General features: G+C 48.0%; 1 protein-coding gene across 5 annotated transcripts in view; it reads right to left on the reverse strand.

Annotated features, from left to right (window-relative positions):
• The window catches only part of LOC149336347 (uncharacterized), a 63,180-nt gene extending 43,181 nt beyond the window's left edge, over positions 1-19,999 (reverse strand). The window contains exons 1-7 of one of the 5 annotated variants that reach the window (XM_089552840.1): positions 19,853-19,999; positions 15,516-15,719; positions 14,921-15,128; positions 6,128-6,193; positions 4,600-4,641; positions 3,576-3,641; positions 1,076-1,156 (exon numbers count right to left, since the gene is read on the reverse strand). In XM_089552840.1, coding sequence (XP_089408966.1) covers positions 1,076-1,156; positions 3,576-3,641; positions 4,600-4,641; positions 6,128-6,193; positions 14,921-15,008 — 343 coding nt within the window. In that variant the 5' untranslated portion in view covers positions 15,009-15,128; positions 15,516-15,719; positions 19,853-19,999. Of the gene's footprint in view, positions 1-1,075; positions 1,157-3,575; positions 3,642-4,599; positions 4,642-6,127; positions 6,194-14,920; positions 15,129-15,515; positions 16,186-19,852 lie in introns of those variants that run through there. The other 4 variants (XM_089552839.1, XM_089552841.1, XM_089552842.1 and 1 more) reach the window with 4 other exon arrangements.
• Between the last annotated feature and the right edge of the window lie 1,861 nt (positions 20,000-21,860).

The following is a 21,860-nucleotide window of genomic DNA, read 5'->3' on the forward strand; positions in this document are numbered from 1 at the left end:
TACGCCGGAGCCGGTCTGCGCATGCGCGAGGCGCAGACGCGAGCGTTTGGTAGCTATCTGCCCATGTCATATTGCGCCGCGCTCGCGCCGGAAGTGGCTCGCTGGTTTGCAGTCGGTGTACACCAATCAGAGAACGCAGTTTTCTCGGCATCCGGTACGGCCCTTCGCGAGCTGAGCGCGAGTATCAGCGACAAGAGGCGACAGGCCATGGAGTTGCGTATGCTTTCCGACGCTTGTCGCGGCGCGGCGCTGGGCGCGTAGGCACTGCGCTCGTGCGCCTGGGATGGTACCATGGAGACGGAACATTGAAGTTGCCTGCAGCAGTAGGTGGAGTGAAAAATTCGGCGGACACTTAAGCTCATACTTAAGAATAGGACTATAGAGTTAAAGGGCCCCTTCAGCGACCTGCGGTCGTCTTTGCATGTCACTTCGAAGACACGGACACTCTCGGATAAGACACCCAATAAGTCGAACATGCCTCCGTGGCTTAGGGGTACAGTGTCCGACTTGAGATCCAAGGAACACGGGTTTGATTCCCATCTCACCCCAATCTGCTTTTAAGTGCGAATAATTTGCACTCTTACTTGTCATAACTACTTTTGAGTCATGCTGTGACCTTATAGTTACAATTTTTGCAATGTTTTTAATCCCTTTTCAATCCGCAGCTCCACGTGTGACGTCACGACTGTCAACCAATCAGCATTTTCTCGACATGCCGGATAAAACACCGGGTTCTCCGCGGAACGCGACGCTATCGCTTTAAAGCAAAGCTGCAACATCTCTGCAAAATGACGTCATCAATTTTCGAGCCCGAGGTCTGGCTCTACGCCCCCGCTTTTCCCGACGCGACCGTAGCTCTACAGAGCCACGAAAGAAACAGTACCGAAGTCTTAACCGAGACTTATTTCCAGTCAGAAAATGTGCTTGAGTAGTGCAGTGGAGCATTACAACGCAATAAGCATAGAACAACAGAACTTCAATGCTGGTCCGAAAAGGATAGTGAGGTTAAGTTTATTAACTAAATGCTCCGGCGCACGCCTATGCGACTAAGCATGGCCACCGAAAGCCACGTTACCTGCGTAGCGAGACCCTGGCTGCAGAAAAGGTGCAGGTACGATATCGACCCTGTTGTCTTCGTCATTCGATCCAGGAACGACTGCGAGAGAACGAAAAGAACACTGCACACAAGGCCCGGAACAACCAACAGGCTACTGCAGAAAGATCAGAGGTTTAATCAACCTCTATTAGTTCAAAACATTTCCCTATACAGATAACGTCTCCCTTTATAGTGTACAGGGTAGCACACTTCTCTATACAGCGCACGAGTTCGATCATGATTAAGCTAAGATGCAGCCTTGAGCCGACAATAGAAGGCAGGACAACACAGAGCAGTACTACTCTATTCATGTAATGAGCGCCTCGCCATTAATCGTTAAGATGTTCCGACGCATATAAGCTCCCCCTCGTCTATATATAAAAGACACGACACGGCGAAGGGCTGAATTCAAAATGGAGTATCTGTCCTCGCTTCGACGAGCGCGGCTTCGGCCGCTTAGATTTTTTCAGCAGCGTCCGCTCCGGCGGACGCAGTTGTTGCTGCGACGCGCGTCTTTTCTTGCCTTTTTCTCTTTCCTCTGATCTCTTACCTCTCCTCTATCTGCACGTGGCAGCGGTGGTGGCTTGTCTAGAGCCAGTAGCAGGCCCGTGCAATTTCCTTTTCATCCTTCTGTCAGTCACAACAACAACAACAACAACAAGGGCTGAATTCAAGTTAGCTTCGCCGGAAACTGGTGTTTTTGAACAAGCCTCAGGGAGCGACCATTTTTAATGTCGCCTCAACCTAAATGCGGTCACCGAGGAGATTGCACTAAACATGTTAAACATGAGATAGAAATATTAACGGGGTGGTGTGCATAGTACACGATTCGAGAAACGAGCTTCGTTTAGTAATGTGAGAGCAGCACACCACACGTCCGGGTTGCAACGGAATCCCAGTTTGAGTTTGCAGAATTGCGTTTCTCTTTCTTCGTTCTTCTTTCACTCCTACCTTCCTCCCTTCCCTTACGGCGCGGTTCAGGTGTCCGCCGACATATGTGAGACATATACTGCGCCATTTCCTTTCCTCAAAAACCAAAAACCAAGAGAGTGGCTACATCTTGTCTTCGTCATTTCGAGGGCGGAACTAGCCCCAGTCAGGAATACTGTCACGAGAGCGCTACTGCAGTCTTCGCGCCTCAGGGGGCGTGTCGATTGCCGTACACTCTTAAAAAAAAAAGTTAAGGTAGTAAGTGCGGCACTTATTAATTCGAACTTCTTTTTACTACATTTTATCAGCTATTTGCTACCCTCTTCAAGGTATAGCTAGTAAAAGTAGCCCTTGCTGTAGTGCTGTAGTAGTGCATGCGCAGTGCGCGAGTGCATCTGATCTCGCTTCGGAGAGCGCGGCTTCGGCCGCTTATCTGATTTCTTCAGCAGCGTCCGCTCCGGCGGACGCAGTTGTTGCTGCGACGCGCGTCTTTTCTTGCCTTTTTCTCTTTCCTCTGATCTCTTACCTCTTCTCTATCTGCACGTTGGCAGCGGTGGTGGCTTGGCTAGAGCCAGTAGCAGGCCCGTGCAATTTCCTTTTCATCCTTCTCTCAGTCACAACAACAACAACTGATTTGTGCTTTTCCTACATTCTGAACCTTTGTGCGTGCACGGTAAGGTTGTTGATGCCATCACCTCGCAGAATTTCTAAATCTAATGCGCGATAAGCTTAACCTAAGTGTGTGATTTACGGCCAGCGCGCTCTGATAGCCCTGTCTGGATTCCCTTCTTTTATTTTTCGAGTACGCATAAATTTGACAAGCCACGCCAACACACCGTACGATGAATCTAGCAACATATGCGAGTTTCTATTCATTTTCTTGCAGGTAGCAAGTCGCAGATAGCAGTCGACTGTAGGTAGCAGTCGTTACTACCTTCCCATTAATAACTGCAGTTACTAACGCTGTAGTAACATATGTGACAACCAGTTACTACCCCAAAAGTTAGTAAGTACTACTACCTTTTTTCCAAGAGTAGTATCGAGAACGTACTCTGCAATACTTTGATTTGAGCTAGTTGGTTGTAGCATGACATGTTTACGCAAAAGGCGTACTGGCGCTAAATAAACGGAGACAACACACACAATCAACTTTGGCGCCAGTCCTGTCCTGTTGTGTGTGTTGTCTCCGTTTTTTTAGCGCCAGTACGCCTTTTACGTACTCTGCACTTCGTCGCCCGGCCATGACTTTCGAACCAGGCTAAATTGAAATGACAGATCGGTAGTTCAAGCGTAAGACCTTTTTCAATCTTAAGCACCCTCCCTGTCCTAAGTAGAGAAATCCATCTGAAGAAGGAAAAAGAAGGTGCTTATATTTGGTTTAATACGGTAAGCTACATGCGCTCGCAGCGTACTGTCTCATTATTCATGTGAAACAACGGCAGGTACTGGCTAGCAGGTACTTTAGAGCTTCCGCGAACTTTGTGAGGACGCATTCATTACAGCTGTCATGATTACCAAAGCATATAAAGCGTTGCTCTAATTAACTTACTGCTATCGGTAGTCGATGCTGTGTCTGCATCGGAGCCAGGCGATGTCAGCTCATACTCCTCCTCACCTGCAATAAGTTTGCTCATGCAAAAGTGTGTTGCTATCCAAGGTTCGAAACTTGAGTGCTGTTGAAACCGGGAGATGCTCAGATTTCGCGTAAAATTTAATAGAAGCTTACAGCTACATGTGGAAGCGTATTCAATGAAGCCAAAAAAAGACGTGGAATATGCGACCGTAATCAGCACTTTAACTGAAACCTATCCGCCGATGGTGCGGTCGAAATAGGCTACGAGGAAAGGAGGGCAATTTTAAACGGGGCACACGTAATCACCGGACTATAACCATTCACTTGGTGATCCGTGGTTTTTGGGATGCATAATTATTCGCGTAACAAAACATATCTTAAAAACTGAAAGCACAAAAAAATACAAATGAACCCGACAGAAAGAAAAGAATTACCTCTGCAAACTGAAAAAATAAAGAAAGCAGAAGACATAGTACAAAACGCTGGTACAGTTCCCTGTCGACTTCAATCTCTACATTTTATGCCATTGGATTGTTACCGACTTCAACACCATATTTAAATTATTTCGAAGCTGAAAAGTTTTACTTCAATTCTGTCTAATTACATCAGACGAAATCCTAATAAATTAGTGTGAATCTTCAAGGGACACTACAGGGGTATAAATCAACGAGAACAAAAATACGCTTATGAGCGTTTGTTCCGAAAAAAAAAAATCTGACTGGTCGCTCAGAAAATCTCAAATGAAATTTCTTCCCCAAATAAAGGAAAAAACGCCCACGTACTACGCTAAGCGAATGCATGTTCAAAAGCCCCAGGTGGTCTAAACTGTTTCCGGAGCCCTCCACTATACAGCATGCAGCATTAGATAGCGCGACAATGGAGGTGCGTTCACATCACAGGCTGTGCCGCAACAAGCCTGTAGTACAAGACAGTTGCTAATGGGCACACTTTCGCGGTCTCTGTTCACAGAGCGGTAGGGACGTGTGCTTTGCTTGCTTACCGGGCAAAGGTCCATCGACGACGTTGGAAGGTTCGATCGGTTCTGCAAAGCGCACCATTGGGGAATTAGTTGGGCGAAACAGCTTAAACAAGATAGCGGCACGTAGTATACAACAAAGCAAACATCTGGTAAAGAAACGAAACAAAACCACCACCAGCACCACCACCACCGAAGCGAAGGTTAGACCAGCAACACCACAGAACTACAGCTGCTGAAGCATCCATGTTAGCATGCGGTATCAGCAAGGCACTGCAAAGGGTTAGCAAATACTGCCGTTTCAATGGCGGGGTGACAAAAGTATTTCCTGGCTTTTATTTCCGAGCGAGCCCGGAACGCTATCTTTCGGCACAGTAGAATGCTGTACTTTTAGATCCACTACAGGAAATTTTTAAGTTCGACCAGCTTCAGACGCATCGCCAAACGTTTCGGCAACGGTGCGCAGGCGCTTATGAACACGAACTGTATATTCACACAAGACAGATTATGCGTAAGAAAAAAAATGAACTACGGCTCTGTTCCGAGCCCCTTCCCTCCCTTAGTTCTAATACGCATGGCTTTAATTGTGGGGCTGCTTAAATTCGTATTACAGTCGAACCTCGTTATAACGAAACGGCTTATAACGAAATAATTGATATAACGAAGGAGTGAAGATTCCCCTTGGAAGCTCGATCAACACTGGTTATAACGAAGTTGCGGCTATAACGAAGTTGCGGCTATAACGAAGTTGCGGCTATAACGAAGTTGCGGCTATAACGAAGTTGCGGCTATAACGAATTTGCGGCTATAACGAATTTGCGGCTATAACAAATTTGCGGCTATAACAAATTTGCGGCTATAACAAATTTGCGGCTATAACAAATTTGCGGCTATAACAAATTTGCGGCTATAACGAATTTGCGGCTATAACGAATTTGCGGCTATAACGAATTTGCGGCTATAACGAATTTGCGGCTATAACGAATTTGCGGCTATAACGAATTTGCGGCTATAACGAATTTGCGGCTATAACGAATTTGCGGCTATAACGAATTTGCGGCTATAACGAATTTGCGGCTATAACGAATTTGCGGCTATAACGAAGTTGCGGCTATAACGAATTTGCGGCTATAACGAAGTTGCGGCTATAACGAAGTTGCGGCTATAACGAAGTTGCGGCTATAACGAAGTTGCGGCTATAACGAAGTTGCGGCTATAACGAAGTTGCGGCTATAACGAAGTCAACGCCGAGTCCCTGCAGCTTAGTTACAACAAGGTTCAAATGTAATAAGATACCACATACCGTGCCAAAAAATGGTATTGTATTTTGCCCCGTTTATTAAGTCGGAAAAAAACCTCATCCTCTAATTGTACTGAGTACGCACACGCAAAAGACACTGTCATACCCTTACTAAGTAGCCCGAATGCGGGTTAGCGGTGTGGAGTGTTTCAGGCAGAGCTTGATGAGACATGCTTGCACATGGGACGATAACACGTTTCACGTTGCCATGCTTTGCAACAAGATGCGAGAGTTCACCGAATCAGTGCGTACCCCTGATGTACGGAAGATCGGTGTGATGAGCTATCAGCGCCGAAAAACGATTGGCGGCACGATCCGCTGAAAGAAATGACGATAGGAGATATTTTCATGAAAAAAAAATTACTGCCGTGTTTGTTGATGTACTGTTTTGCGAGCACCACGACAATGCTTTAGTTTTTAAAGTTCTTGTATGCAAGCTAGACCACTATATCAGGCGTCGATTTTTTTTAACAGAGTGAAAGAAATAATTTGTTTTTTCGTCTACCATGAGCGGCCAATGTGTACTACTTTCTTGATCACGGCTCAAGATCACGGCTCACGATCACGGCTCAAGATCACGGCTCAAGATCACGGCTCAAGATCACGGCTCAAGATCACGGCTCAAGATCACGGCTCAAGATCACGGCTCACGATCACGGCTCACGATCACGGCTCACGATCACGGCTCACGATCACGGCTCACGATCACGGCTCACGATCACGGCTCACGATCACGGCTCACGATCACGGCTCACGATCACAGTTCCTGTTCACAGTTCCTGTTCACAGTTCCTGATCACAGTTCCTGATCACAGTTCCTGATCACAGTTCAGTGTGCGGTTCATTACTGAACACACACTGCGCCTGTACAGTGGTTCCTCGCAGCCCCACGTGCTCCCGTGTTCCCGCTAACTGTGATCAAGAGAGTACAACGGGTAGCCTGTCACACGTATTCCGTTTTCCACAACTTTTGCCCGTTCATTTCGAAGGCGCCGTCGCTGAGGTGCTGGAAGAGAGTTGTAAAAGGCATTGGAAATAAAATTCATTATTCATCTCAATTCAGATCGCGCTCTCGAAACGTGCAGGGTGAAATTGTGCAAAATAAAGGCGGCGGCAGGGGTGGCATGTTCATTGCACGAAAAGCGAACAAGCGCACTCAACACCTGCCATGTTGTGCTGGCTTGGATGACCTTAAGAAGTTTGGGTAAAAAAAGTTTAAAAATTTGGAGGACGCTTAAGTTGCGCCTTCAATGGTATGACGCGGTAGCGGTACTGTGTCACGCCAGAGGAGACCGAGACACTGTTTCCTTATTATGCATGAAGACCACACCAATGACATCGCCGTACTGTATCGCCGTACTGACTCGGTTACAAAGATGATGCAGCAGTGTGAATTGGAAACGCTGGAAATTAGAAGAATAAAACATCAACTCGAACTTTTTTTCCAGATAATGCAAGGGGCATTAAAAATAACTAAAGAACATTATGTGAAAGCGCCTCTAAAACGTGGTTGCCGAAAGAAAACCACAGCAGGGATGTATAGCGGTATTCCTTCTTCCCTGATGTAATTGAGATATGGAACAAATTGCCAAGTGATGTTGTGGAGAGTGCGAACGTGCAACAATTTGAGCTAAGTGTTGATATGTTTTTGAGAAATGGTGTACAAATTTTGAACTCTGACTCATGATTGCTCATTGAAGTGTTTATGAAATGTATTTGTTTTTGTTCCCTCCCTGTAACAACTCTCATTTGAGGGTTAACCGTATGACCAAATAAATAAAAAAATATAAAGCCCCGCTATAACCAAGCCATACCAACTTGTCTGCGTGGCCTAGGACTAGCGAGTATGACTCACAACCCGAGGGTCACGAGCTCGAGTGCCAACTAATAGCGGCTACATCATTTTTAGCGCAATTCATTTCCTTTGGTTTGGTTTGGTTTGGTTTGGTTTATGGGGTTTAACGTCCCAAAGCGACTCACGCTACGAGGGACGCCGTAGTGGAGGGCTCCGGAAATTTCGACCACCTGGGGTTCTTTAACGTGCACTGACATCGCACAGTACACGGGCCTCTAGAATTTCTCCTCCAAAGAAATTCAACCGCCGCGACCGGGATCGAACCCGCCTCTTTCGGGTCAGCAGCCGAGCACCATAACCGCTGAGCCATCGCGGCGGCGGAATTCATTTCCTTTGAATACATACATGTCCTAATGACGTTTTTCATGTTGTGACCTTCTAATCGCCAGTTTGCAGGCGTTTTAATAACTTGATTCCGGAACTCTGTGGGAAGTCACGGCCCCCTCGACCAAATCAAGCTTTACCACATGCACCGGCGGCAACGCCAACTGCACCGGGTTCTCCGCTTAACGGAGCTCTTAACGCTGTCACGTTAATATTACGCGCGCACAATCTACAACGAATGAAACGCTAAAACGTGCGAGCGTTACGCCGCGGAGTTGTGCTACACTAGACCGGACTTGACAAAATCCGTTGCGTGCTATAAAATCCGTGCGGGTTATTGACGCAGTGGCATTTAGGTTCATCATCATCAGCGTGACTATGCCCACTGTAGGGCAAAAGACTCACATCTCTCCAATTAATCCTGTCCATCATCGGCCTGGCTACGCCCACTGCAAAGATAAGGCCTCTCTCACGTCTCTCCATTAACCCTGTTCTTTGGCAGCTTTAAGCCACCCTATCCCCGCAAACTCCTTAATCTCATCCGTCCACCTAACTTTCTGCCGCCCACTGCTACACTTGCCTTCCCTTCCACTCGATTACCCTTAAGGACCAGCGTTTATCTTTCCTTCGCATTACATGCCCTGCCCAAGCCAACTTCTTCCTCTTGATTTCGACTGGGATGTCATTAACCCGCCTTTCATGCAAATGCACCTGATTAGTCCAGAAGGCCGTGACGTCATGAGCACCGCCAAATTTGAAAATCTCATAACTACAAACCTGAAATTCTCAGGAAAAGAATGTTCCAATGGTTTATTCGTTTCGTTTACTGGGGCTTAACGTCCCAAAGCGACTCAGGCTATGAGGGACGCCGCAGTGAAGGGCTCCGGAAATTTCGACCACCTGGGGTTCTTTAACGTGCACTGACATCGCACAGTAGCTTCTAGCATTTCGCCTTCATCGAAATGCGACCGCCGCGGCCAGGACCGAACCCGCGTCTTTCTGGACCCCAGCCGAGCATCATAACCACTGAGCCACCTCGGCTCCTCATGTGCTGAAGCTATACGCCACACCTTCGCTATCGCTGGACTTTAGCCAAAAAACTAATTGAGACAAAATAAAAACTGACACAAATCAGAATACCGGCTCTCGTTTCTTCGTTGACAACTGTACATAACGGAATTCGAATAATGTGCACAGCAGCGCCCCGCTAGGAGACGCGATGGCATTCTTTCGCATTTAGCTTGCGTCAACGACAGCACGTGCTGTGGGGTATATAACAAAGAAAAATTCTTGCCGACGCAACCAAGCATGCGCGCCTATCATTCACAAGTGTCTCGGTCCTCTCGAGACTCCTCTCCCCGCAGTACACTATGTGGTCAGAGCAGGAAGTCCGAAAACAGCTGCGCAGGTCGAAGCCTGATAACGCATGCTAAATAAAAAAAAAAAGCAGGCAATGCATTCTGAGCCGCACTCGGCGACTTATCTTCAGACGCGCCTGCACTCGAAATCTTTTCTCTGCCAAAGGGGAGCAAGAGCAAAAAAGGGAACGACTGGTTTGCGATCCGTGAATTAGAACACCAGTTCATAAAACATGACGCGTCGGGTTGACGGCGTCGGGGCTCGAATGACAAGGGAAAAAAATACAAATATGGTCTGGTTTTGGTACATTGTTCACGAACGTACGCTCTGAACCGTTAACTGAGCAAGAAAGGAGTAGCCTGTCTTGTATACAACAGCTGTATCCTACCGATACTCACCTATGGGGCAGAAACGTGGAGGCTAACAAAGAGGGTTCAGCTTAAGTTAAGAACAACGCAGCGAGCTATGGAAAGGAAAATGGTAGGTGTAACGTTAAGAGAATGGAAGAGGGCGGAGTGGGTGAGGGAACAAACGCGGGTTAATTACATCTTAGTTGAAATCAAGAGGAAGAAATGGGCTTGGGCAGGGCATGTAATGCGAAGGCAAGATAACCGCTGGTCCTTAACGTAGCAGTGGACGGCAGAAAGTTAGGTGGGCGGATGAGAATAAGAAGTTTGCGGGGATACAGTGGCCGCAACTGGCAAAGGACAGGGTTAATTGGAGAGATATGGGAGAGGCCTTTGCCCTGCAGTGGGTGTAGTCAGGCTCATTAGGATTATGATGATGATGAACCTGTCCTGTAGTGCGCTCCCTTTCAGGGGGCAGGTACGTTGCCCAAGACCAGGGGTAGATTTTCCAGCACTAAAAATACGAAATGCTTACGGTTGGCAACAGAGACGAATTCCTTCTTCAAAACATCCGATTTTCTAATATTTTAGTTTAGCTTATTGGGTTTAACGTCCCAAAGCGACTCAGGCTATGAGAGACGCTTTAGTGGAGGGCTCCGGTTAATTTCGACCACCTGGGGGTTCTGTAAAGTGCACTGACATCTCACAGTATACACGGGCCTCTAGAATTTCGCCTCCATCGAAATTCGGCCGCCGCGGCCGGGATCGAACCCGCGTCTTTCGGGCCAGCAGCCGGGTGCCATAACCACCAAGCCATCGCGGCGGCTCCAATTTTCTAACAGCTACGAAGATTTTAACCTAGGTTTCAATGCCTGGATCATCCGGGTAGTCAGCAAGTCAGCTGCCGCCAGCGGAGCCCTGGACTAGGGGCCCCGACCACCAGGCTCCCGCGGATTAATTTATGCTAATTGGTTTGGTTTATGGGGTTTAACGTCCCAAAGCGACTAAGGCTATGAGAGAGGCCGAAGTGGAGGGCTCTGGAAATTTCGACCACCTGGGGTTCTCTAACGTGCACTGACATCGCACAGTACACGGGCCTCTAGAATTCCTCCAAATTCAACCGCCGCGGCCGGGATCGAACCCGCGTCTTTCGGGTCAGCAGCCGAGCACCATAACCACTGAGCCACCGCGGAGGCAATTTATGCTAATTAAAAGCTCTCTGTTGCCTTTATATGCTAAACTCAATACCTCGGGTGCCGTGTTCTAAAGCCTCCTTTCGATAACTACATCAAGTTACTATGCTTTGAAGCTGGAATATGCCTCTGTTGCAAAGAGTAATGTCCCCTCATGTAATGTCCCGAAAGGGGCCTTTGAGGAATAATAAATAAATAAATAGTAAGCACTACGTATACGTTTAGTGATCGAAATCTACTTCAGGACTTAAGCATCACACCCTGTCACTAAACGGGAGGGCGCTAGAAGAGCGCTTACACCCTTCTTACTGCCATACAGGTTCATTCGTGTTTAGAGTGTACATTCGTGAACAACAAGAGAGGGAATAAAGTTTGTGCGTTCATTTATTGATTACTCCATAATTATGCTTCACAAGCATAGCTTTTTTTGCGTTTTCTCGCTAGTTTTTCTCTTGGCGTATGATACTCAAGTCACTCATATTTACTGTTGAAATAACCATAAAAGTGGTAAACCTGCGAAAAACTGTTCCCTCTAATAATGCTCACGACTGTACGAACTGTAATGTGCTTCTGGAACGCAAGCCGTCTCAACCGACCGGACCCCTTGATACACTCAAAACACGAATACGACTATGGGATTAAACTGTCCTCTAGCGCAAGCCCTTTTAGAAAAGGGTATTCGCCAGAGGACAGCTTTACTCCCTTTATATTCCTTTATTCTTTTCTGCTTAGAGTGCAGAATCTTTTCTTTCGTCTTCTCATTCGCCGGTCTTTGTGTCTACTCCGGACAAGCAGTTTTAGGAAGGCAGAGCTATCGCAATTAGTGACGTACGACGGGAAGCAAGAGATCAAAGTTCTAGCTATTCTTCGCAAGGCAGTGATTTACAGAGAGGATTAGCCAGTCATTCATTCAGCACCTTGCGCTATGACGTAGGCCACCATTCCATGAAAGTTGCGCCACATGGCGACGAACAAACGAATCAAGGCGTCCAAGCACCTCGTTGCGAACCGAGAGATGTGGTTGGAATTTAAATAGAAGGGGGCGTCTCGCGGGAAAACCGTTAATAAATTAAGGTCAGCTATACCAATATATTACCGCCTTCTAAAGACAAAAGTCAATTTTGTTGAAATTGGAGATTCGGGTTTTGAAACGGCAAAAAAAAAAATTAGGTGCCGCTACCATCGCGCGAATTCGTAACTAAACTGCGATGCATGAAGGCAAGTTTTATTTGCGGATCACGGAGGCTACGCTACACGATCATTCACATCAAAACGATGGAGACATTTTCGGTGTGGACGTCATGAATTTGTATAGAGTGTAGGGAAAATTGTTAAATTATATTTTCTCGGGAGTAGATTCGACGCCTGCTACCGGACAAGCACACCCAGAAACAGCCACAGTATAATTCTTTACCATGGAAAAAGATTGAATCGTCCTCAGCGTCCCTGTACGTTTCGTATTCGCGACAACCAAGATAAGCACAACACAGTTGTTCCCGTGACCGCTGAGTCCCGTTGCACGCAATGGCCGAAATATCTTGTCGCATAAGCACTTGAGCGATGACTGAAAGCAACGAATTAGTCGACGGCATCGCGGAAGGGGCAAAGGTTCGTGCTTGAGAGCCGAGCGCATCAAGTGCCTTACATCGGCTTTCCTATAAGTGGCCGCAAGCTGCAGCCGCATAAGAGCACAGTTCACTCTAGATTTCCGGCGCACGCGTAATCTCGCTACACTGGAGCAATTCCGCCAGTCCCCTTATTTCCCCGATAGCTTATCGACGGTGACCTTCATGAGAAGACGAGGAACATCGTTTACACTGCGCCACTGCGCGCGGCAGTTGGCTCCGGAACGAACGAACATCGACGTGAACGCGAGCTATCTTTCGGACGCGTGGCTACTTTTTTTTTAATCAATCAATCATTTTATTCAGACATGAACTTGTATGCACAGTACATGCCCACGAGATGAGACAAAAGGAAGAAGCTGCTGGCATTCTTCCTGACGAGGCCTCACCCCGGGTCACACCTCAAAGGCAGAAAGGTGGTTACATTCATTAAAACTCAACAAGCTCTTTAGTTCAATTTTCACAGTAGTTGAAAGTTAATGAAGGCACATGGGTTGTGAAATCCTCAAACACCAGTTCACACTCAAGAAGACACGGCGACATATAGCGAATCAGTTTCACGGCAACTCGAGATGTCCTGGTGTAGCCTATAGCTTCCAGGGTACTGCGGGCGAAAAGACTTCCTCTCGATGTTTCCGCAATCTGCCTGGAGAAAACGCTCGGCGATTCTTGTAGTTCCGTTTTATCTCCTTTCCTTGCTCATGAAACCTCCGCTGGCAGTGAAAGTAGCCTTTCTGCCAATACATATCGCATCGCTACTATCTTCAGTTCGTCCTCATTGTCCCTTTATTATGAAGCGAGATGAAAGTTTTGTCATCATCATCATCAATCTATGTTCACTGTAGGACAAAGGCTTTCTCCAGATGGCCTTTAACTAACCCTGTCCTAAAGGGGCGTAGCAGGGGGAGGTGGGGGGGTCGAAATTTTCTGAGGGCTGCAACTGCCCCCCCCCCCCCTCTGTTCTCTGTTTATCTCTAAAAGACTGATATACCTTGTGGCGGCTCTATAACCGAAAGCGGAAGTTATTGCAGAGAATAGTCTCTCTTATTCGCCTCCTTTTCATTGAAGGCACAGTTCACCGAATTAAACATACCTTTTCAAGTGAGCCTACTTTGAGCATTGTCCTCAAATGATCATAAACTACCACGAAAATACAAAGTGCTTTTTTAAGCGCCTCAGCTGCCGGCGCAGATTCATCACAAGCATAGGGTAGAAGTTTTGAAAAATACCATTAGTTCGGAGTTGCAGACTTTGTTGTAGAGCAGAAGCTTTTATATTGTTTATTGCGTGAAAATGTTGTAAATAGCCGCGATTCTTCGTAAGTATTTTTTTGTGTGAGAAAATAAATGTTCTTTACGAATCACGTCCTCGCAGTCCTCTGTGCAGCCATATTTTTATGCAGATATTGCAGAGAACGAAACGACTAACCCTTCGGCGTATACCCCCCCCCCCCCCCCCCCCTTCTACTACCGACTATTTCTGACCGCTATACCTCTTGTCCTACGACGTTCCCCACACGTCACCCAAGTATGCGCGACACGTGGTTCTATAGCAACCGCACGCTATGAAAAGCTTGGATTCAAAGGGAAGGTGAACGAACACACGTGCGTGAAGCTGTCACCATGGCCGTTGTGTAGTGAGTATTTTCCAACTACTGCATTCCGTTCTTATCATCCACGGCACCGGCCGACTGACAGGCGCGGTGATAGCGAGATCCAGTGCTGCATTCTTAGAGCCAACGGCGTACAACGTAAAACTTTATCAAACACCCATAAAAGATACTGCGAGTTGACAGCGCTAGCTGAACCTCGCTTCGAGCTACTCACCTTTTCAGGCACAGTAAGGAGTGACTGCGAAACAACACGTTCACTGGGAAACTAAATTTGTCCCTCTGGACCAATGAATTTATTTACCACTGAATTAAGCCTGTTACGCATACCGGTGCAGGCAGGAGCCTATTTTTCATTAGTTTTGATTGCCCCAACATATTCTTGGCAGCCATGCGATCGACTGGCGATCCATGGCAGAACTGGGGATTATAGCGTTGATTTTAGCCAGTGCTTATGTAGCACTAGACTGGGGAATCGCGCGAGCTATACAGGAGCATCAAATATCCCTACTCTGTATACCTCGACTTAACCTGCGCGGAGGCCAAACGTCAGATAGAGCAAGCGCTGTTTTAGAGTCGGAAGCTATTTGGAATATCACCGTTTTGTCTCCTGGACAAAGGTCGAAACCATGGTCACGCAATACGTTAAAGGAACAGCCGCTCAACCTGTGCGTAAAATGTCAATGCTACACGCCATCAGAGCGGACTTTCAAATTAGCAGCGACATCCTCACCAGAGTTGATATCCCCCGAAGCGAAGTGAAACGAGGATACCGCCGACAGTAGCAAGAGCAGCACGGTAGTACACGGCCGAGTGATCATCTTCGACGGCAGGAACAACCGGAGGGACAGGCGAGACTTCGGTAGACGAGCACAGCCTTCAAGTGCGCGCGCCTTGAATCAGTGGCACAGGCTCCCTTTGTTTCCCGCTGACGGTTCGTGCTGCAAAGCAAGAGGAGGCGTCAGCGGGCCTCCCCGTCAATCAAGAGGAAGTAAGCAGACAACCAATACGTTACTACCACACACCCTCAACGCGCAGCAGTCGAACAACAGTTACAAAGGTGCAAGACAATAACGTACTCTTTACGTATTTTTCTTCACTCCTTTGCACCGGCGGCAGCAGGAGTCGCTCAAAGGAAAAGACAAGTGTGTGCCAGACAAAGAAAAAGAAACCGTAAGCGCGTTGCGCGACTTTCCGGCAAGCACTGCGGCCGGCATCACTTCGTCTACGGAAGCGTGCGTAGAGCTTTCCTTACTGAGCCCTCTTTTTTCTTTTTTTCGCAGGATGCATGGGCTGACGCAACACGCAACGTGAAAAGAGAAACAAACCTGGAGAGAGCGATGCACAGAAGCCAGTGAAGGGCGGCGGCGCCGGTCTCAGGGTTCCTCGTGTGGTGGGCGTTGCCTCCAAGAAGATGCAACTGAGAGGCCGGGATCCTGGCTCAGATCCGGAGCGTCTTTCCGGCGTCAAATCAATGTCCTACACTCGACCGGCGTCCGCTCTATCCCGGCTTCAACAGGTGTGTTCTGCTGCTGAAGGCAAGACCGCGTGTGGGGACAAGTCAGGGCTGAACCAGGACAGCGGCGAGCTCACTTCAGGGCTTCAAGTGCAAGCCGGCCAAAGGTGCTAACTGGCGTTCGAGAATCCAGACGGCTTTTTCCGCGGCGACGGCTCTGGGGCTGAGAACGTTGGACGGACGACAGGATGTGAACAGTAGACGGTCAACAGGAAGGGACTCTCTCTACCCCCCCTCCGGGACCAGACGCAGGACACCCGACCAGCCCAGGAGCGGCGGCGGCGGCTCTGTCTCACTCAAAGGTGTCTGGGAAAGCGCGAACCTCGTCTGCAGCCGGATGGGCGCTCGAAGACAATGGGTGGATATGAAGCCGGAGCCAGACGAACCTGAGCAGACCAAGCCGCGCGCCGACTGAGAGGATGGGGGGAATGAACGCGAAGTGGTCGGCGGCCGATCGGCGGGGGGGGGGGGGGGGGGGGGCTCTGACACCGAAACCAGCGCTGGGATCAGGCGCGCTACTGCTGCGGGGCTTCTTTCCTTCCAACCCTCCTTGCCGCCGACGCCGGCGGCGGCAGCTGCTATAGGTGGCGCGACGTACGTTTGGCGCAAATCAGATTACACGGCACCTATCCTTTATCGCGGACTTTGCCTGGCGACGGCGGCTGCACGCTGCTTCCCTTTCTCTCGTTCTTCGCTGTTCGCCGTCGCGCCGCAGGTTGTTGCTTTTAGGTCATCGCTTGCTTCTTTGCTTGTTTTTGTGTTAGTTTTACGTTCTCCGCATTCTTCGCCCCCGCTTGCCGAGCGGCTCGCTTCCTTACCTGGCAGACAGTACTCGGCCGAGATGCGCGCGCTATGAGGGAAAAGTGGCCCGAAAGACCTTGCCTTCTGGTGTTATGAGAAGCGATCTTCCATTCACTCGGGAACCTGCGACCGATGTGTACGCAGATCGCAGCAATCGCCACGATCTACGCGTATTTGTTTAACCCTCATCGTTCCCGAGTGGTCCTTCTGTGGAGATAACGCATTGATGGGGAATCCCCTACAGAGACTATGATGGCCTTCATTGAAATGGCTCTCTTCATAGCTTTCTTAGAACGACAGATCTTTCCTAGCTTTCCTTTCTTCTTTTTGTACGGAAGAAACACGCAGTGGTTTTAAGAGCAGTTTAAGTACTTTATCTGTGTACGATTAGTATTACACTGCACTCGAAAGTAACCATACGACTTCATCATCACCACACGGCACAGGCCTTCACAAACCAGATGCATCGCGTTCCGTTCAATTTCTGCTCGCCCACTTACCTTATTTCCTCATGGCCCCTTCCCTTAAAAAAAGCCTTCGCACCAGTGCATCAGTGTTCGCTTCATTTCCGTATTCAAACCCTTCACTTTCCCTGCCGCCGCGGTGGCTCAGTCGTTATGGCGTTCGGTTGCTGACCCGAAAGACGCGGGTTCGATCCCTGTAGCGGCGGTCAATTTCGATGGAAGCGAAATTCTATAGAGGCCCTTGGACTATGCGAAGTCAGTGCACGTTAAAGAACCCCAGGTGGTCGAAATTTCCTGAGCCCTTCACTACGGCTTCCTTCATAGCCTGAATCGCTTTATGTCGTTAAAACCTCCATAAACCATAAAACTTTCTCCGCCACCTGCACCTGTTAAAAACGACAAGCGCCAAATTGCAAACCCGTCTTAACCCAGCTTTGGACCAAGCTTACGCTGGCACAGAGGCTGCAATGTTCGCCGCTGTGTCTCGCAGTTCATAAAGGCACCTAATTACAATATTCGTTCGCAGTGCGACAGCATAAGAAGCTGTTGATGACTTTTCTGCAAGTAACGTCACTTCCGATCACGTGACGTCACTTCCTTCCAGCCAATGGGCGACTTTTATGACTGGTGACGCATATTGGCCCCATGAGGCTTTAAAGCTCTCGCATTAAAATTGTTGAGCTTCCGGTCTTTCGCCGTTACTGGACCATATAAATTGCACATATGTAAAACCTTCCACTTCGGCGTCTCTCACATAGCGGATGTGGCCACCATACCAGTGCACCCCATTGAACGTTTACTACGGTTAAATGAAATCTTCTGCGACATTAATCGCAAATGGTGACATGCATGCATGGTGAACCGATAGAGACCCAATTCCGCATATTGGGAGCAGTGCGCTTCGTAAAAGCGGAGAATTTTGTACGCACGCTGGGACCCACGATCGGCATGGATTGCTTCAGCATTATCTTCACCTTCTTTTCGATGTTCATGGCCCAAAGTCCACCTCATTCCTTATACTAATTATCCTAATATGACAACGATGTTTTCCCAAAGTCGAGAAAACTGTGAAAATCTGGTTGGTTTCGCCCTTACTGTTCACATCCAGCATCTACTACTTCGTCATCTATCATGGAAATGGCTCCTTTGCATTTTTAGCCACTCCACCACTTTGGCAAACATGGTATATTTATTCTTCTAAATATAGGAAGTATGAAAGCGACCTGCTGCTTTCATGCTAACCGCCTTTGAACGGTGGCTGATGCCCCGAACGAAACGCAGAAGGCATGAAATGCATCACGAGATCGCTTCGAACATGTCGCCGTAGATACGAGCTACGAAAACGTTAAGATGACCGCTATATACAGCCTACTTTATCGACCCTGACCTCCTGACGTTATTGCGCACACATAGGAAGCCCACAGAACAGCACTTGTACGAAAAAGATAGCGATGCCACGTATTGCAGTATCAAGACAACCGCCTATGTGCCGAGACGCACGTACAGCCGGGATCATAAATCTTCAGGCCACACCTAAAGTCCTAAATCTCTGTACGCGGGGGACAGCCTTCGTCCTCGCTTGTGAATAGACTTGGGCTTTAAGGGTGCAGTAAATGTTCCACAAATTTTGATAAACGTAAAATGGGGGTCCTTAATTGTTATCCTGCCCCCCCCCCCCCCCCCCCTTTCCTTACCCAGCGACCATTCTACAAAGAATGCTTGCAAAAAGGGCACTGATGTTTCCATCACACCGACTTCTGAGGTGTGCCTTAAGCACTTGAAGCTCTTACCATGCTGCAGGGACCGTTTTTTTTTTTCGACAACGAGCCAAAGGGAAAAACGCCGCCGTTACTTTTCACTGGAACGTTCCAGCTTTTTGGTTTAAACGGTAAATAAGTAACTCAAGGTAAACAAGTAAGTTTACAACCACGCATAACAGGTAACAACGACGGTAAACAAGTAAGCTGCATGAGATGATTTTAAGGAACCCTGGTGTGTCAACTGCACTAATAATAAGAGCGGTTGCTTACGGCGGGGACGAAAGCAGTCTGTAGTTACCAGTAGCATTTTTTCCCACAGAAAACCTAGCATTGATTGTTGCTTACGATACAAAATTCGCTAACTATACAAAGAATGCGCCAAACTGTTACTCAACATCGCTGCCTACATCCCACTGCCACTGCAAGTCGCTGTGAAGAATATTCGTCATGCTTGTGCACTTTTTTTCCCACGGATATAGCTTTCAGTGCCTCAGAAAAGTGTGAAATTCTGATTTTTGTAGGACAACCGTTGCAAGGACCATTCTCGCATGGTTGCTTCGAGTAAGCAAGTCAGTTAAGCGGGATATATGAAGCAGCAACTAGTCCCCGCTCTTGCCATCTATATGAACAAAGTTTACAGGAAGTACATAGTTTTCCTAATGTGGTGTCAATGTGCGCAGTTGGCCGAGAAGGCGAAGTTCCGGGCCAGCTACATGCAGGTGCTTCTCGCATTACGTTTTCCAACACGTGGTGCAACGAGTCTCAGCTACGGAAGTTACAATCTTTGTCAAAAGTTTACAGCCCAGGGGGTTCACTTCTGAGCTTTTTATTGGGACTCCAGGAGCATTCGTGAAAGTCCTACCTATTGCAGGAGGCAGTACCAGAAATCTTATCACGTTCAGGAAATTTGGAGCGCTAGAGATTCATTAAGAACGACACAGTGCGGCTGAAAAGAAAACCCCCTGGGCTTCAAACTTTTGACAAAGGCTGTACGTTAGGGCGAAATAGGAAAAGGCACGGCACGTTAGGAAGGCGTTTTTTTTTTTTTTTTACCTAACGCCAGGTAAAGCAATGAGCGAGAGGATGTTCTGTCGGATAAAATAGTAGGTGTTCGAAAGGCTTACCGACTCGTCGAGGTCGAACAAACAGGACTTCTTCGAGCTGGCTGGCAGGTTTCTCCCGAGAATGTCTGAACAGGTCACAAGCGAGAGATAGCCTTTCCCGCCGCGAGTGCCTGTTTTTATCCACTTGAGGAACAATTGGTTGCTCATCAGTGCTTGCAATGTACCCTTCCCTGGCGTAGGCAGCGTGCTGCCGTGACGTCACGGCAGTGCTTACGGAGCGAGGGAAAACGGTGGGCGTGCCTTCTCCTCCCGCTACCGAGCGGCGGGCGCGCGTTATCTCGTGACGTCACTTGCTCGCCGCTGGCTGGGGGAGGAAGCGCAGTACACTCGTATACTATCCCAAGCAGCACCAGTAATGGGCCCAATATCGGTAATAAATGGTTTCATTCTGGTCCATTGTAGAACCGGCCTTTGCCAATATATTTCCCATATTGGGCCAATTACCGCTCCTCTTTGAGGTAGTCCATAGTTTTTTCCTAATGTTAATTTGACTCCGGGCGTGGTTTTAGGAGGGGTGGGGGAAACAGATTTCCGTACATCAAAAAGAAAAAAAATAGAAACAACAATTTTTCACTTATTTTATTTCGACAAAAAATTTTGTGCCCTTTGGTGTTGAAAAATAAATGGCGAGCGGTATAGATGTTATACCATTACTCAATCCTTGAATGCTAACGCTTACGCGAGCAATATTCATTTCGATAGCAGGGGAAATAGGCCGACGGCTGAGATATCCCGCCACGGCATGTCCACGAAGGTCAAAGCACCTGCCCGGACATTTCACCAGTGGAATTAGCGGGCTTAGCGGCTTTAGTGGGATTAGCGGATTAGCGGCCCCCCTTAGGACCGCCACTGCATCTGCGCACGTTTTGTTATGTTTTTGCTTTCATAAGGCCCACTATTTTGCAATACCTCGGTCGTTACGGGCATGCAAGATATTCAAAGAGACAAATTAATGACTCACATGACTAGCCCAAGCTCGAGTAAGCACACCTGCCCCCAATCCACTACATCATCTACTACATGCATCTGCAGAGTACACGCTACGGAACGTTCTCAAATCTTTAGTCGTGAACAAAATCGTTCATTCGTAGGGATCAACAAGCGTCAGCGTGACGTCGTTTGCATTTCTTTGTTCTCTCGTCTTCTTTCTCATAGCGCGGTTTTCACTTCCATGAAGCGTCGGCCATAGCAGTTACTTCAAGTCCATTTCAATGGGGCAATTTCTTATGTCCGCCATCGACCATCGGAGATTTCGCTACGCACGTTGGAATAAATGCCGGCTTCTTATCAAATTTTGTTGAGAAACGATGACAGGAAACACATTAATTACGGCGGAACGAAGGCAGAGATCTGGGGAACACCACCACAAAGGATATAGATTGCCACGAAGCTGAACATGGGCTGTGAGGGACGCCGTAGTGGATGACCGCAGGTTTAATTTCTACCTCATGGGGTTCTTGAACGTGTATACTGGCATCGCACAAAACGTGAACTCTCTTGCATTTCGGCCCCATAGCAATTCGACCGCTACCTTAGTCGGGATTCCAACCCACTAAAGGCCTAGGCAAAAGACCAAGGCAGCCGCCGCGGTGGCTCAGCGGCTATGGTGCTCGGCTGCTGACCCAAAAGACGCGGATTCGATCCCGGCCGCGGCGGCTAGAATTTCTTTGGAGGAGAAATTCTAGAGGCCCGTGTACTGTGCGATGTCAGTGCACGTTAAAGAACCCCAGGTGGTCGAAATTTCCGGAGCCCTCCACTACGGCGTCTCTCATAGCCTCAGTCGCTTTGGGACGTTAAACCCCATAAAACAAACCAAACCAAAAGACCAAGGCAGTGGCCTTAGCTTCAACTACGGCTTGTAAGAAACGGCTTCAGTTCAAGCGGCCTTAGGGGTTAAAGAGATTTGAACAAAGCTGTGCAAGATTTCGTGTTGTTTAAATCAGTATACTTGGACATAAAAACTTACAGCGTGTCTCATATTGCACTGCCCGCCAGCGTGCGTCAGCGC

The sequence above is a fragment of the Amblyomma mixtum genome, chromosome 7, assembly GCF_055824585.1.
Source record: "Amblyomma mixtum isolate Tamu chromosome 7, ASM5582458v1, whole genome shotgun sequence".
NCBI lineage: Eukaryota > Metazoa > Arthropoda > Arachnida > Ixodida > Ixodidae > Amblyomma > Amblyomma mixtum.